We start from the raw sequence: 17,041 nt of genomic DNA on the forward strand, positions 1-17,041 counted from the left end.
AGCAGGGCGGCAGCGTGAGCTGACCGCCCTGACCCCCCCACCATACCTTGCAGTGTCGCACTTCTGTAAGCTCCGTCCAGATTGTGACGGGGCTTCCATCCTGGCTGTGACGGGGCTTCTTACTGTAAGCACCGTCCAGTTTTCAGCTCTCCTCCTGGCTGTGACGGGGCTTGTAATCTCCGTCCAGTTGCAGTAGGAGACAGTCTGCCTGTGGCTGTGAGGGTGCTCTTTGTGAGGACCGACACGCCATGCGCTGCCTTGTAGCGCCTGTGGCTGTGAGGGTGCTCTTTGTGAGGACCGACACGCCATTCGCTGCCCGTGCAGCGGCACTATCCCGGACCCATGTTTTTCCAGAAACTGGGAAGGGATGTGCTAAGTGTAAAAATAAAAAGTAAAAATAAAAATTTAAAAATAAAAATCCAAGTGTGGATATACCACAAGCCTTGTTCGTGCTGTGAGCACCGAAAAAACACTGAGGTCGTACACTGAGGTACTCGGGGATATGGAGGGGGGGGAGGGTCCTAAATTTAAATATTCAGTGCCCTTGTTCGGCTACGCCCGTCCATATCCCAAGAGTACTCCAGTGACCCCTAGTGGATGATAAAGAAAATGATACACCAACAGTGATGAAAGGTAATACATCTGTACATTAAACATTACATACATCCGTAACCTCAGTCAGTTAAGAATCCATTTTATTCCTCCTAGCACAACAGACGTAAATTCTGAAAGATCGTTCTTAGCATTCAAACTGCTGCCACCTAGTGGTTCTTGGAGAGAATCACAAAGCCAAACCAACTGTAATCCTAAAACAGAACCAACCCTAAAGGTGGGTACACACTAGTAGATAGATATATCTGCAGATCAATTGATCTGCAGATATATCTATGTACGGATCGGGCAGTGTGCTCTGCATACACACTGCCCGATCCGTCGGGGGACTGACGTCATGAACTGGGCGGGCGCCCGCCCAGTTCACCTGTCAATCACCGCCGGCTGCCGCAGCATGTGTACGGGCGGTCGGACGACCGCCCCGTACACACACAGCGACGCGCCAATATATCGTTAGATATATTGGCCGTCGGCTGTGCTGCGCAGCCGACGCGATACGTCTGTGAACGACGGAGTTCACAGACGTATCGCCCGTACACACTGGCCGATGGTCCCGCGATGTATCGGCCGTTCAAGAGAACGGCCGATATATCGACCAGTGTGTACGGGCCTTAAGAAAGAAAAATGTGAGTTTCCCTAAAAATAAACTCCGAATACTACCCCCCCTACAACCACCCAAAAGGAAAGAGAGCACAGGCTACTGTAAGAATACCTATCCAAAAGGTAGAATTGTTCTTTAAAATTAATAAAAACATGTGGGATGGACTATCGTAGTTGTATGGTATCATTCAGCAAGAAACTCCAGGTGGAATCTTTTCAGGAAAGTGTGGTTCTCTTATTTTAAGGAAAAACAAGATTGCAGTTCTACAACATATGAAAATAGGCTGGGTCACTTCAACTTTCATGACTCATCTAGTTTTATTATATAAGTATCTATATATTCTAAAATTATATATACACACACATACATACATACATACATACATACACACACATATATACACACGCGCGCACACACACACATACATACACTAAGTGGACACAAGTATTTAGACGCCTGACCATTACACCAACAGGGACTGTAATGACATTGTATTCAAATACATAATCTTTAATATGGAGTTGTTCCCCCTGTTACAGCTATAACAGCTTCCACTCTTGTTGAAAGGCTTTTCACAAAATGTTGGAGTGTTTCTGTGGGAATCTGTGCCCATTCATTCTGTAGAGCATTTATGAGGTCAGTCACTGATGTTGGATGAGTAGGCCTGGCTCGCAATCTCCATTCCAGTTCATCCGAAAAGGTGCTAGATGGGGTTGAGGTCAGAGCTCTGTTAGGGCCAGTCAAGTTCTTCCACGCCGAACTCTTCAAACCATGGGGGTAATTCAGAGTTGATCGCAGCAGCAAATTTGTTAGCAGATCTGCAAACCATGTGCACTGCAGGGGGGGCAGATATAACATGTGCAGAGAGCGTTAGATTTGGATGGGTTATATTGTTTCTGTGCAGGGTAAATACTGGCTGCTTTATTTTTACACTGCAATTCAGATTTCCATTTGAACACACCCCACCCAAATCTAACTCTCTCTGCACATGTTATATCTGCCGCCCCTGCAGTGCACATGGTTTTGCCCAACTGCTAGCAAATTTGCTGCTGCGATCAACTCTGAATGACCCCCCATGTCTTTGTAGTCCTTGCCTTGTGCACTGGTGCACAGTCATGTTGGAATAGAAAAGGCCTTCCCCAAACTGTTGCCACAAAGTTATACACGGAGAGATCTGTGCTTAAATTCTAAGCAATCTGACTATAATAAGATTTTAAACCTATCGGTAAATCTTTTTCTCGTAGTCCGTAGAGGATGCTGGGACTCCGTAAGGACCATGGGGATAGACGGGCTCCGCAGGAGACATGGGCACTTTATGAAAGACTTTGGATCTGGGTGTGCACTGGCTCCTCCCTCTATGCCCCTCCTCCAGACCTCAGTTAGAGAAACTGCCCAGAGGAGACGGACAGTACGAGGAAAGGATTTTTGTTAATCCAAGGGCAATATTCATACCAGCCACACCAATCACACCGTATAACCTGCGATAAAACAGTATGAAACAACAACATATCATCGGTCCAAAACCGACGAAACTATAACATAACCCTTATGAAAGCAATAACTATATACAAGTCTTGCAGAAGTAGTCCGCACTTGGGACGGGCGCCCAGCATCCTCTACGGACTACGAGAAAAAGATTTACCGGTAGGTTTAAAATCTTATTTTCTCTTAACGTCCTAGAGGATGCTGGGACTCCGTAAGGACCATGGGGATTATACCAAAGCTCCCAAACGGGCCGGAGAGTGCGGATGACTCTGCAGCACCGATTGAGCAAACAGGAGGTCCTCCTCAGCCAGGGTATCAAACTTATAGAACTTTGCAAAGGTGTTTGACCCCGACCAAGTAGCAGCTCGGCACAGCTGTAGTGCAGAGACCCCTCGGGCAGCCGCCCAAGACGAGCCCACCTTCCTAGTGGAATGGGCCTTAACCGATTTTGGTAACGGCAATCCTGCCGTAGAATGCGCCTGCTGAATCGTGTTACAGATCCAGCGAGCAATAGTCTGCTTTGAAGCAGGAGCGCCAACCTTGTTGGCTGCATACAGGACAAACAGTGCTTCTATTTTTCTGATCCTAGCCGTTCTGGCCACGTAAATCTTGAAAGCCCTGACCACATCAACGGACTCGGAATCCTCCAAGTCACGTGTAGCCACAGGCACGACAATAGGTTGGTTCATATGAAAGGATGAGACCACCTTAGGTAGGAATTGAGGACGGGTCCGCAATTCCGCTCTATCCATATGGAAAACCAGATAGGGGCTTTTATGTGATAAAGCCGCTAATTCCGAAACTCGCCTAGCCGAAGCCAAGGCTAACAACATGACCACCTTCCAAGTGAGATATTTCAACTCTACTGTTTTAAGTGGTTCAAACCAATGTGACTTAAGAAAACTTAACACCACGTTAAGGTCCCAAGACGCCACCGGAGGTACAAAAGGAGGCTGAATATGCAGTACTCCCTTCACAAAAGTCTGTATTTCAGGCAGAGAGGCCAATTCCTTTTGAAAGAAAATGGATAAGGCCGAAATCTGAACTTTAATGGAGCCTAATTTTAGGCCCAAATTCACTCCAGTTTGTAGGAAGTGAAGAAAACGGCCTAGATGGAATTCTTCCGTAGGAGCATTCCTGGCCTCACAACAAGAAACATATTTTCTCCATATTCGGTGATAATGTTTAGATGTCACGTCCTTCCTAGCCTTTATTAGCGTAGGAATGACCTCATCCGGAATACCTTTTTCCGCTAGGATCCGGCGTTCAACCGCCATGCCGTCAAACGCAGCCACGGTAAGTCTTGGAACAGACAGGGACCTTGTTGCAACAGGTCCAGTCTTAGAGGAAGAGGCCACGGATCTTCTGTGAGCATTTCCTGCAGATCCGGATACCAGGTCCTTCGTGGCCAATCCAAACAATGAGTATTGTTCTCACTCCTCTTTTTCTTATTATTTTCAACACCTTGGGTATGAGAGGAAGAGGAGGACCGACTGGAACACCCACGGTGTCACTAGGGCGTCCACAGCTACCGCCTGAGGGTCTCTTGACCTGGCGCAATACCTTTGTAGCTTTTTGTTGAGACGGGACGCCATCATGTCTATTTGGGGCAGTCCCCACCAACTTGCAATCTGTGCGAAGACTTCCTGATTAAGTCCCCATTCTCCCGGATGCAGGTCGTGTCTGCTGAGGAAGTCTGCTTCCCAGTTGTCCACTCCCGGAATGAACACTGCTGACAGTGCGCTTACATGATTCTCCGCCCAGCAAAGAATTCTGGTGGCTTCCGCCATCGCCACTCTGCTCCTTGTGCCGCCTTGGCGGTTTCCATGAGCTACTGCGGTGACGTTGTCTGACTGGATCAGAACTGGTCGGTCGCGAAGTAAGGTCTCCGCTTGACGTAGGGCGTTGTATATGGCCCTTAGTTCCAGGATGTTGATGTGAAGACAAGTCTCTTGACTTGACCAAAGGCCTTGGAAATTTCTTCCCTGTGTGACTGCTCCCCAACCTCGGAGGCTCGCGTCCGTGGTCACCAGGATCCAATCCTGAATGCCGGACCTGCGGCCCTCTAGAAGGTGAGCACTCTGCAGCCACCACAGGAGAGATACCCTGGCCCTGGGGGACAGGGTGATCCGCTGATGCATGTGCAGATGTGACCCGGACCATTTGTCCAATAGGTCCCATTGGAAAGTCCTTGCATGGAACCTGCCGAAGGAAATGGCTTTGTATGTCGCCACCATTTTTCCCAGGACTTGAGTGCAATGATGTACTGACACTTGTTTCGGCTTCAACAGGTTCTTGACTAGAGTCATGAGTTCCTGCGCTTTTTCTATCGGAAGAAAAACCCTTTTCTGGTCTGTGTCCAGAATCATGCCCAAGAAGGGCTGGCGAGTCGTAGGATTCAGCTGCGACTTTGGAATATTGAGAATCCAGCCGTGTCGCTGTAACACCTTCAGTGAAAGGGATACGCTGTTCTGCAACTTCTCCCGTGATCTCGCTTTTATGAGGAGATCGCCCAAGTACGGGATAATTGTGACACCCTGCTTGCGCAGGAGCACCATCATTTCCGCCATTACCTTGGTGAAAATTCTCGGGGCCGTGGAAAGCCCAAACGGCAACGTCTGAAATTGGTAATGACAATCCTGTACCGCAAATCTCAGGTACGCCTGATGAGGAGGATATATGGGAACATGCAGGTATGCATCCTTTATGTCCAGAGATACCATAAAATCGCCCCCTTCCAGGCTGCGAAGACCGCTCTGAGCGATTCCATCTTGAACTTGAACCGTTTTAAGTAAAGGTTCAGGGATTTTAAATTCAAAATGGGTCTGACCGAACCGTCCGGTTTCGGGACCACAAACAGAGTTGAGTAGTACCCCTTCCCTCTCTGAAGCAGGGGAACCTCGGCCACCACATGTTAGAGACACAATTTGTGAATCGCATGTAACACTATCTCCCTTTCCAGGGGAGAAGTTGGTAGCGCCGATTTGAAAAACCGGCGAGGAGGCACCTCTTCGAATTCCAGCTTGTATCCCTGGGAAACAATTTCTATTGCCCAGGGATCCACCAGTGAGTGAACCCAGATGTGGTTGAAAATTCGAAGACGTGCCCCCACTGGAGCAGACAACCTCAGGGGAGCCCCAGCGTCATGCGGTGGATTTTGCAGAGGCCGGGGAGGACTTCTGTTCCTGGGAACTAGCTGTGTTGTGCAGCTTTTTTCCTCTGCCCATACCCCTGGCAAGAAAGGACGATCCACGTACTCTTTTGCTTTTATTTGAACGAAAGGACTGCATTTGATAATGAGGCGCTTTCTTAGATTGTGAGGGAATATAAGGCAAAAAATTCAATTTACCTGCCGTAGCTGTGGAGACGAGGTCAGAGAGGCCCTCTCCAAACAATTCCTCACCCTTATAAGGCAAAAACTCCATATGCCCCTTTGAGTCGGCATCACCCGTCCACTGTCGGGTCCATAAGACTCGCCTAGCAGAAATAGACATAGCGTTTATTCTGGAACCCAGTAAACTAATGTCTCTCTGAGCATCCCTCATATATAAGACAGCATCTTTTATATGCCCTAGGGTCATTAAAATGGTATCCTTATCAAGGGTCTCAATATCCGCTGATAAGGAATCTGTCCATGCTGCTACAGCACTACAAACCCAGGCCGACGCAATTGCCGGTCTGAGTAACGTACCAGAATGTGTGTAAATGGACTTCAAGGTAACCTCCTGCTTGCGGTCAGCAGGATCCTTGAGGGTAGCCGTATCTTGGGATGGGAGCGCTATCTTTTTTGATAAGCGTGTCAAAGCTTTGTCTACCCTAGGGGAGGATACCCACTGTATTCTGTCCTGTGACGGGAAAGGATACGCTATTAGAATCCTTTTGGGAATCTGCAGTTTTTTGTCTGGAGTTTCCCACGCTTTTTCGCATAATTCGTTCAGCTCATGTTAAGAGGGAAAGGTGACCTCAGGTTTCTTTCCCTTATACATGTGTACCCTCGTGTCAGGGACAGGGGGTTCCTCAGTGATATGCAAAACATCTTTAATTGCGATAATCATATATCGAATACATTTAGCCACCCTTGGCTGCAATTTTGCATCATCGTAGTCGACACTGGAGTCTGAATCCGTGTCGGTATCTGTGTCAACTATTTGGGATAGTGGGCGCTTCTGAGACCCCGAAGGTCCCGGCGACATTGGGACAGACATGGGTTGACTGCCTGACTGTACCCTAGCTTCAGCTTTGTCTAATCTTTTGTGCAATAAATTAACATTAGCACTTAAAACATTCCACATATCGATCCAGTCAGGTGTCGGCGCTGCCGACGGAGACCTAACATTCATACACTCCCCCTCCTCCTTAGGTGAGCCTTCAACCTCAGACATGTCGACACACGCGTACCGACACACCACACACTCTGGGAATCCTCTTATCTAAAGACAGTTCCCCCACAAGGCCCTTTGGAGAGAGAGAGAGAGAGAGAGAGAGAGAGAGAGAGAGAGAGAGAGAGAGAGAGAGAGAGAGAGAGAGAGAGAGAGAGAGAGAGAGAGAGAGAGAGAGAGAGAGAGAGAGAGAGAGAATGCCAGCACACACCCCAGCGCTATATGACCCAGGAAAAAACACAGAATGTTTACCCAGTAGCGCTTTTGTAGCATGTATATGCGCCAATTATGTGCCCCCCCCTCTACTTTAAAACCCTCTTTCACAGTGTGTCAAGAAGGGGAGAGTCCGGGGAGCTTCCTCTCAGCGGTGCTGTGGAGAAAAATGGCACTGGTGAGTGCTGAGGGAGAAGCCCCCCCCCCCGGCGGCGGGCTTCTGTCCCGCTCAAATTTCTTAATAACATGGCGGGGGCTCTTTTTATACATGTATATATGTGTATTTGCCACAGGAGGTTTTTATTGCTGCCCAGGGCGGCGGTGCGCCCCCCCCCCCCCCCCCCTGCACCCTTACAGTGACCGATTTGTGTGAGGTGAATGGGAGCAATGGCGCACAGCTTCACTGCTGTGCGTTACCTCTATGAAGATCAAGGTGTCTTCTGCCGCCTCTGAAGTCTTTTCCTCACATACTCACCCGGCTTCTATCTTCCGGCTCTGCGAGGAGGACAGTGGCGCGGCTCTGGGACGGACGGCGAGGGTGAGACCTGCGTACCGATCCCTCTGGAGCTAATGGTGTCCAGTAGCCTAAGAAATAGAGCCCTGAAACTCAGAGAAGTAGGTCTGTTTCTCTCTCCTCAGTCCCTCGATGCAGGGAGTCTGTTGCCAGCAGGCTCCCTGAAAATAAAAAACCTAACTAAAATACTTTCTTTTACAGGAAACTCAGGAGAACTCCCTGAAAGCACCCAGTCTCCACTGGGCACAGTATCAAACTGAGGTCTGGAGGAGGGGCATAGAGGGAGGAGCCAGTGCACACCCAGATCCAAAGTCTTTCTTAAAGTGCCCATGTCTCCTGCGGAGCCCGTCTATCCCCATGGTCCTTACGGAGTCCCAGCATCCTCTAGGACGTTAGAGAAATCTCTATATATCAATCATAGAATGGGCGCTTAAGAAAAACCGTCTGAGCACATTCCCCTCTGTATCCCCAGCTTTCTGTTATTGTGCTGCCTGTGGCAGTGTTAAAGCCCCCACACGTGGCAGGATATAGCTGTCGATCTGACGGGCTGGAACGATATAGCAGCTATATCATTCTGTGTGTGGGCATGATATCCTCCATTGCGCGCACACGTGGGGTCATCACTCAGCATCGCTGATCTTTTTGCATGTTCAAATGATCAGATTTGCGGGCAGACGATCCTATGCAGCGCTATGCGGAGGAGGGCCGGCATAGCGGGCGGTCAGGCATCAGATCGCTCCATTTGTGGGGACGCCCGATATGTCGTCCCTCGGACGCTCCGTTGCATCGGCCGTACACATCGCTCCGTGTGTGGCCAGCCTTACTGTTTCCACTCCTAACAGTAGGAAGAGTAGTGTTCAGCTGTTGTCTGCCTGTCGCCGGAGCTGACCTACATACTATGGCCATAACCTCCACTGTCAGGTGTAACGTTCCCTTGGTAGGCATTGCCAGGGACAAGACAGAGAGCTGTTTGCTGACCTGAAAAGTGGTGCCTGTTTCTTGTCAGATTTTATTCTCCCTGCCAGATGAGACTCAGAGACTGCTGCATTCCCCTCTAGCTCTAAAGGGCCCTACACATTGGCCAATCCGCCGCCGAGCTGCCAGACGGCGGATACAGCCGTTTCTTCACTCCCCCAGTCACCCGGCTACATTGAAGTGCAGGCAAATATGGACGAGATCGTCCATATTGGCCTGCATGCACAGCTGACGGGGGACCAGCGATGAACGAGCGCGGGGCCGCGCATCGTTCATCGCTGGAGCCTCCACACTCAAAGATATGAACGGTATCTCGTTCATATCTTTGACTGATGTCGGCCAGTGTGTAGGGCCTATAACTCCAGGGAGTAAGAGAGCACTATAATTCTGGTGATTGCCTTATTTGTAGGAGTGGTCTTTCACTCCAAGACACTGACAAAGTTAATGTTCCGTCTTCCTTCCCCTACTACATTTTTCAGGTACAGAACCCGATCCTGTGAGGTTCGTTAGTCATGCTACTTTGCCCTATTCGCACGGAAGATCCTCTTTTATGGGGCGGATTAGAAAATTCTGTTCTTCAAACTAGATCAGGCAAGAGATTCTTGTGGCACCAGACTGGCCAACAAGATGGAAAAAATGGAAAGTCATGGTCTTTTCCACAAAGATAGGACCTGTTCAGCCAAGTACCGTTCTTTTATCAGGATTAATCTCGGATGGCTCTTATGATGTGACTGTTCAAGCCTTAATTCTTAAAGCGAAATGCCTGACCATGCTGAAAGTTAGAAAATCATATTTGGCCAACCATAGAGAAAGGAACATCTAGATCTCTTGGTGTGAACTGAAGCGATTTCCTGCTACCAATAAATTATCTAGCTTCCATCTCTGTCTCCTTTCAGATATGGCTGGTACAGGTCCCCGAGGTTCAAATGTGTCCATATGGGCAGTATGGAAGGTGTGATGGTTAGCATAAGTGCCTCACAGCGCTGAGGTCATGGGATACTGTGTGGAGTTTGTATATTCTCACTGTGCTTCTGTGGGTTTCCTCCCGCAATCCAAACATATACTGGTAGGTTAATTGGCTTGTTACAAAAGTTAACCCTAGCATGGATGTGTGTACATGTACAGTACATGTGGTAGGGAATATAGATTGTAAGCTCCACTGGAGCAGGGACTGATGTGAATGGCCAAATATTCTCTGTAAAGCGCTGAGTAATATGTGTGCGCTATATAAATAACTAGTAATAAATATGTCCAGCCAGAGGTTGTAGGTTGTGGGCTTCTATGTGAAAAATGAGAAGGAGACCCACATTCTGATATATACTGCGATATTCATTTTAGGGTCTCCACTGCATTTCTTAACAAATAGGCCCCTAGGTTGAAAATAGTATTCAAATAGTGAACAAACAATTGACAAACCAGCTATTTAAAGAATAAGAATACCTACAATCCTACCACAGTGCCTCATGGCTCAACCAGTAACCGCCGTTGTGTCTCCCTAGAACTAGCATGATGGTACCCCACAGCAGCTGTACACATTGCAGAGAGCCAAGTACCCCAGCATCACCCATTTTCCTGAGCACCTCTATTGGGTTCAATGGGAAATGCGCAAACTTGGTGGCAATGAGGTGTTGGTATTCTGACAGTTTCTACAGCACCACTGCCGCTAACTGAATTGCCTCCACTGAGCTACCATTGGGGCACAATGAAATGGACACGCCTACACAAACTGAAAAGAACAGGAATACATCTAAGTGAGCTGCTCCATACAGCCTAACTTATAGACCACTTAAATGTATGTTCTATTAACAGCACAACAGAGTGGGCCCACTGGACACAGCGCAGAGTGCACAGGCAAACTAGCCACACTTATCCCTTACCTTGGTCGTCATCACCAGTTCATGGTAAACGATATAATCTGGGGTGTATCCCATCCCAAACAGGGAGCTGGTCGGGTGCAAATGGCAAGGCATTCCAGTCCGTACATTCACGTATTCACCAATTCCCTGAAGAAAGATGCATGGACAGTCTAACATCAGGAACAATTTCACCTCAAACTAGAGATGAGCGGATTCGGTTTTACTTGGTTCTCAAAACGACATCTTATTGGCTCACGGATGTCACATGTTTTGGATAGCCAATAAGATTCGGTTTTGAGAACCGAGTAAAACCGAATCCGCTCATCTCTACCTCAAACATAACCCCAGGTACACTGCGCTTTCCAGATGTAACCTCGCACCCACCTTTAGCCTGGCAGCTTGGTGAAAGTATGCTGCGCAGATGCATTTCCGAACGACATCCCAGTCTGATCCGCAGGAAGACAGAGACATGCGCTGAGATACCATTATGTCCTTCAGCTGTGCCCGCACTTCACGAACCTGATATGAGAGGGCAGAATGCAATTATACAGCATCATTCACACCACAACAGTCCTCCTCCTGAATCTGCCCAAGTCCCAGGCAAGAAGCCACACTCACCTTCCGCATGGCCTTGGCGTGGATAAAATGCTGGTTGCACCAGGCATTTGAATAGTTATTGTTCTTCCACTGAAGGAAAACGTTTAAATATGTCAAGTGGTCACTCTCTGGGACAGCAAATTTCTCTCGGACTTGATCACTCTCCTCTTCACGTCCCTGGCAGCAGAGGGGTCAGTAAGCAAGAACAATGATACGATCTGGTCTAATTAACATCCAAAATTTTATTATAAAAGTCTATAACCAGTCAATACACACTCAGCAGTCACTTTATTAGGTGCACCTTACCAATGATGGTTATGACCCCCCCCTTCCCCCAGAACAGACAGAATTCTTCGTGCATAAATTCAGCAAGGTGCTGGAAACACCACATAGTTGCTGCAGATTTGGCGGCTGTACATTCGTGGTGCCAATCTCCCCCCACCCCCCTCATCCCAGAGGTGCAATATTGGGCCTGAGATCTGGTTACTGTGGGAATCATTGGAATACACTGAACTTATAGACATATCAGTGGAAGCAGCTCCAGGTGATGTGTGCATTGCAACAGAGTGAGTTATCCTGCTGGAAGAGGCTATTAGAAGATAGGAGAGTAGTGGCCATAAACCGATGCATATGGTCATAGGGGTGGTCTTCAGGTTGCCGAATGTTTGGGATCCCGGCGCACAGTATACCGGCACCGGAATCCCGACATCCGGCATACCTGACAGATATTCTCCCTCGTGGGGGTCCACGACCCCCCTGGAGGGAGAATAAATAGCGTGTTGCGCATAGCGCGCCGCCGTGGCTGCAGCGTGGCGAGCCCGCAAGGGGCTCATTTGCGCTCGCCACGCTGTTGGTATGCCGGCGGTCGGGCGCCAGTATGCTGGTCGCCGGGAGCCCGGCCGCCGGCATACCATACTACACCCGGTCATAGAGTGTGGTATTTAACAGATGCTCAGTTTGTATTAAAGGGCCTAATCTGTGGCCAGATAACATTCCCAAGGCCATTACACCACTGGCAGCAGAAACTGGGATCAGACCAAGCTTCAGCTACCCAGTGCTGGTAAGCCTGTACCCACTGTAGCCTCTGTTTCCTGTTCTGAGCTGAAAGGAGTGGAAGCCGGTGGGGGTCATCTGCTGCTGTAATACATCCACTTGTATGATGGACTGCATTCAGAGAGGCTCTTCTTCATCCCATTGTTGTAACACATTATATTTAGTTACTGTTGCTCTCCTGTCAGCTCGAACCATTCTTCTGACCTCTCTCATTAACCAGGTGTTTGCTCCTATAGAACTGCTGCCCTCACCTATTAAGGCATTTTCACATACAGAACTGCGCAACATTCTCTGTAAACTATACAGATTGTTGTGCATGCAAATACCAGGAAATCAGCAGTTAACGAGAATCACCAATAATTCCACGGTCCAAGTTCCTTTGAGGAAATCTCTTCCCCATTCTGGTATTTGCTCTGAACAACTGAACCTCTTGACCATGCCTCCATGCTTTTATGCATTGAGGTGATACCATGATTGGCGGATTAGATCCTTGTATTTGCGAGCAGATGTGCCTAATAAACTGGTCCCAGAGTGTATATCCTCCGTTCTAATGCTGTAAATAACAATACCTTTGGTCGGTAGAATATTGCTGGCACAGACAACATGGACACCACAATAAGGATTTCGGAGCTGCAGCCCATATCACAAGATACAATCAACATTTTAGAGAGTGCTGGATCCAGAGGGAACTCAACCATGAGACGACCAGTTGAGGTCAGCGAACCTGGTAATAAATAGGTTACAGAAACAGTTACCAAGACAATCGAAGGATGGAACTTACAGCAATTCAATGTGAAAGAGTACGCAATTCAATCATGACGTATTACCAGTGTTATCGAGAGCCCCCAGAATCCATAGCTGGTACATGGAATTCAGCATATTGTCCTCTGGAGGAGGGTCCATGAAGTGGAAGAGAAGAAGGTCCTGCACACCCAGAGACTTCAGCAGCAGGACCACATTAGACAGGTTGGTACGCTGGATCTCAGGGACTGTAGTGCACAGCAGCTCATTCTTGTAGGCACTCTGGGTGTACAGCCTGCCAGGGACAGAGAGGTTGTCACATACAAGATTTGGAGCTGTAGCTTAAGCATTTAAGAAACACAGAATAGTTGTTTCAGAGGGGTAGGAACTCACCTGAAGCACTGCCCGGGGCCTGTCCTGCCAGCTCTACCGGAACGCTGGTTGGCATTGGCTTGGCTAATGGGATAAATCTGTAGAGCATCCATACCAATGCGTGGATTAAATACCTATACAGGAGAGAGATACAGTAGGTGTAGGGTTACATAAGTAAACAAACAAATACCAATAGTAAAAAGTACTGGACACAGGACACTCACCTTCAGCTTACAATAGCCAGAATCCACAACGAACATTATTCCATCCACAGTCAGAGAGGTCTCGGCAATGTTTGTGGCCACTATGCATTTCCTCACCCCATCTGGAGCCTGCCAGGAAACAGAATGAAGAATAACTAGAAGAACTCCAGGTAGATACCGAAAGCGGCACCCTGCATAGATAGAATCACTGCTGCAGCATCTGGTAGCCAACGAGCAGGTGCCACTTCTTACCCACCTTCTGGAAGATTTTGGCCTGCAGGTCTGAGGGCAGCTGGGAGTAGATTGGTAACACAGCTAAAGGGGGGGCGCTCTCCAGCTCTCCCAACCGCTCAATAATCTGATCCGATGTCACCTGAAGGAAATGGAAGAATTCATTATGGGTCATGCCAGGAAAAGCAGAAGACTACCCCATTACAGCAGAAAGTAGCGGGTGCTCACCTCAATGTCCTCCTGACCAGGCATGAAGATTAATATGTCTCCTGCAGCTCCAGAGAGATGGATTTGCAGTGCCTGTTTCACAGCAGCCTCCACATAATCTTCCTGGGGCGTCTGCAGGTTAACAAGGAACAGGATTTTAGAGGGATTTGGGGAGGGGGGAGGGGTGTGTGTATTTTTTTGTACTTGTGTGAAGTGATTTCCCCTTAGCCCATTGGGGGGTGTCACTGGATACCATGAAGTACAGTATGTACTGGGCCCAAATTTACCAAAGCTCCATATATTCAATGCCCCCACTGGCTGCCTGGGAACACTGTATTGGTCTTACAAAGCCCTGAAGGGCAGGCCAACAATAGCAGAATGAGACCGGGTATAAAAACAACCTTCTCAAACAAGAACTATAATCCTAATGAGAATAACCGTAAACGGAAAAAAAAATCAATCCAGAAGAACAAAAACAAACAGTGCCAGCGTCGCCCAACGGGATGAAACAAAAATAAGGATTAAAACAGAGTAAAATTAAAAAATAACACATCCAGATATGGTCCCCTCATCAGTCTTATTTCAGATTAGCTATACTGGACCACCACTTCCAGTTTCAGGCCTTTCCCTTTGGGCTCTCCACAGCCCTGAGGGTATTCACAGAGGTCATGGCGGAGATGATGCTACAACTCCGCATGATGGGAGTCAACATAGTCCCCTACTTGAACGATCTCCTGATAAATGTGGTGTCCAGGGAGAGCCTGAACAGCATCAACTTGACTACTCGTCTTCTTACGGATCATGGGTGGATCTTAAATTTCCAGAAATCTTATCTGGAACAGTCACAGAAAATTCAGTTCCTGGGAATGATACCAGACACGGCGTCTCAGGAGGTATTCCTCCCGATGGACAAGGACTTGACAAGGACTTGACTATCCAGGCTATGGTCCGCTCGGTGCTAAGATCCCGCAAGATCTCAGTTCACCTTTGCATGAGCCTACTGGGCAGGATGGTGGCATCCTACGAGGAACACCAGTACGGCAGATTCCATGCCCGTCCGTTCCGGCTGTATCTACTGGACAAGTGGTCAGGGTCACCTGCACATGCACCACAGTTTAGCTCTGTCGCCAAAAGCACGGATCTCCCTGTTATGGAGGCTACAAGTCTCTCATCTTGAGGGTCGGAGTTTCAGTAGCCAGTCTTGGACTCTGCCAGCCTCCGAAGTTGGGGGGCTGTGACCCAAGGGGCTCAGTTCCAGGGATAGTGGTCAAGTCAGGAATCTTCACTGCCGATAAATGTTCTGGAACCCAGGGCAATTTACAATGCTCTTCTGCAGACCTCCTATCCTCTCCGAAATCAGGCCATACGGGCACAGTCAGACAATGCCATGGCGTTGGCGTACATAAACCGACAGGGAGGAACAAGAAGCAGGTCCGCAATGCGAGAGGAGTCAAGGACACTCCAGGCGTGGACAACTGGGAAGCGGACCTCCTCAGCAGGCATGACCTCCATCCGGGGGAATGGGGCCTTCACACTCAGGTATTTCAACAGCTGGTTCAACGGTGGGGTGGTTCGCAGATAGAATCGATGGCTTCTCGTCTCAACAAGAAGCTGCGTCGTTACTGTTCCAGAACGAGGGATCCACAGGCTGCAGCGGTGGATGCTCTGACGGCACCTGGGCTTACCAGTTCGTATACCTGTTTCCTCCAATTCCTCTCATTCCTAGAGTTCTAGAAATACTCAAAAGGAAAACGTTCAAGCCGGATTGGCCTCGTCGGGCCCGGTATGCGGACCTCCTGACCATGTCACTACAGGAGCCCTGGCCTCTACCACTCCTCAAGGATCTTCAACAAGAATCAGCCATACCGAACTGTCCGGTTTCGGTACTACAAACAAGTTGTAATAGTACCCCTTGTTTTGCAGATGAGGTGGAACTGGAACAATGACTTGAGTCTGTACCAGTTTTTGGATGGCATGCTGTAAAGTTATACTTGCCTCTTGTGAAGCTGGTAAGCCTGCTTTGAAAAATCTGTGAGGTGGGAGCTCTTGGAACTCCAGTCTGTAGCCCTGGGAAATATGATCTATGACCCAGGGATCCCGGCACGAACTTGACCAGATGTGACTGAAGAATTTTAGTCGGGCTCCCACCTGACAGCCTTCCTTCCAGGCATCGCGGTCCACCGTCATGCTGAAAGCTTAGAGAAAGTAGAGCCTGAGCTCTGTTCCTGAGCACCTGCAGTTGCTGGTTTGCGTGGTTTACCTCTTGCGCCTCTGGAGGCCGTAGAAGCACCTCTGGATTTGCCCTTAAACTTGGCCGTCCGAAAGGACTGTAAATTTGAAGCTGAATAAGCTTTCCTGGCTGGGAGAGCTGCGGAAGGAAGATACGTAGCTTTGGAGATCCATTTGTCCAGTTCATCTCCAAACAAGGCCTCTCCTGTGAATGGTAGGGCTTGCACGCCTTTCCTGGAGTCCACATCAGCAGTCCACTGGCATAGCCACAAGCCCCTGCATGCTGACACTTCCATAGCGGCGGTGCGTGCATTAAGCAAGCCTATCTCTTTTATGGCTTCCACCATAAAGTTTGCAGAGTAGTGTATATGTTGCAGGAGTTAATCAACATCCCCCCTAGACAAGGAATCTAACCCCCCCAATTAGGTAACCTGACCATTTAGCAATGGCTTTTGTGATCCACACACATGCAATAGTGGGTCTCTGGGCCACCCTAGCAGCTGTGTACAATGATGTGTAGTCTCAATTTTACGATCAGCAGTGTCTTTTAGGGAGGCTGCACCAGGGACAGGCAATACAATTTTCCGTGACAGCCTGGAGACTGATGCGTCAACTATCGGTTGATTTTCCCATTTTTTTCCTACCCTCCAGAGGAAATGGAAAAGATGAGAGCAACCTTTCAGGAATTTGAAATTTCCTATCAGGATTAACCCACGGTTCTTCAAACAGGGTATTCAATTCATTTGACACAGGAAAAGTGACTGAGGACTTAT

General features: G+C 48.5%; 1 protein-coding gene across 1 annotated transcript in view; it reads right to left on the minus strand.

Annotated features, from left to right (window-relative positions):
- The window catches only part of DHX38 (DEAH-box helicase 38), a 70,881-nt gene that overhangs the window by 17,552 nt on the left and 36,288 nt on the right, over nucleotides 1-17,041 (minus strand). The window contains exons 15-23 of the mRNA XM_063945473.1: nucleotides 14,061-14,171; nucleotides 13,858-13,974; nucleotides 13,623-13,730; nucleotides 13,420-13,532; nucleotides 13,113-13,321; nucleotides 12,855-13,009; nucleotides 11,254-11,409; nucleotides 11,020-11,154; nucleotides 10,657-10,782 (exon numbers count right to left, since the gene is read on the minus strand). Coding sequence (XP_063801543.1) covers nucleotides 10,657-10,782; nucleotides 11,020-11,154; nucleotides 11,254-11,409; nucleotides 12,855-13,009; nucleotides 13,113-13,321; nucleotides 13,420-13,532; nucleotides 13,623-13,730; nucleotides 13,858-13,974; nucleotides 14,061-14,171 — 1,230 coding nt within the window. The remainder of the gene's footprint in view (nucleotides 1-10,656; nucleotides 10,783-11,019; nucleotides 11,155-11,253; nucleotides 11,410-12,854; nucleotides 13,010-13,112; nucleotides 13,322-13,419; nucleotides 13,533-13,622; nucleotides 13,731-13,857; nucleotides 13,975-14,060; nucleotides 14,172-17,041) is intronic.

The sequence above is a fragment of the Pseudophryne corroboree genome, chromosome 11, assembly GCF_028390025.1.
Source record: "Pseudophryne corroboree isolate aPseCor3 chromosome 11, aPseCor3.hap2, whole genome shotgun sequence".
Classification (NCBI taxonomy): Eukaryota; Metazoa; Chordata; class Amphibia; order Anura; family Myobatrachidae; genus Pseudophryne; species Pseudophryne corroboree.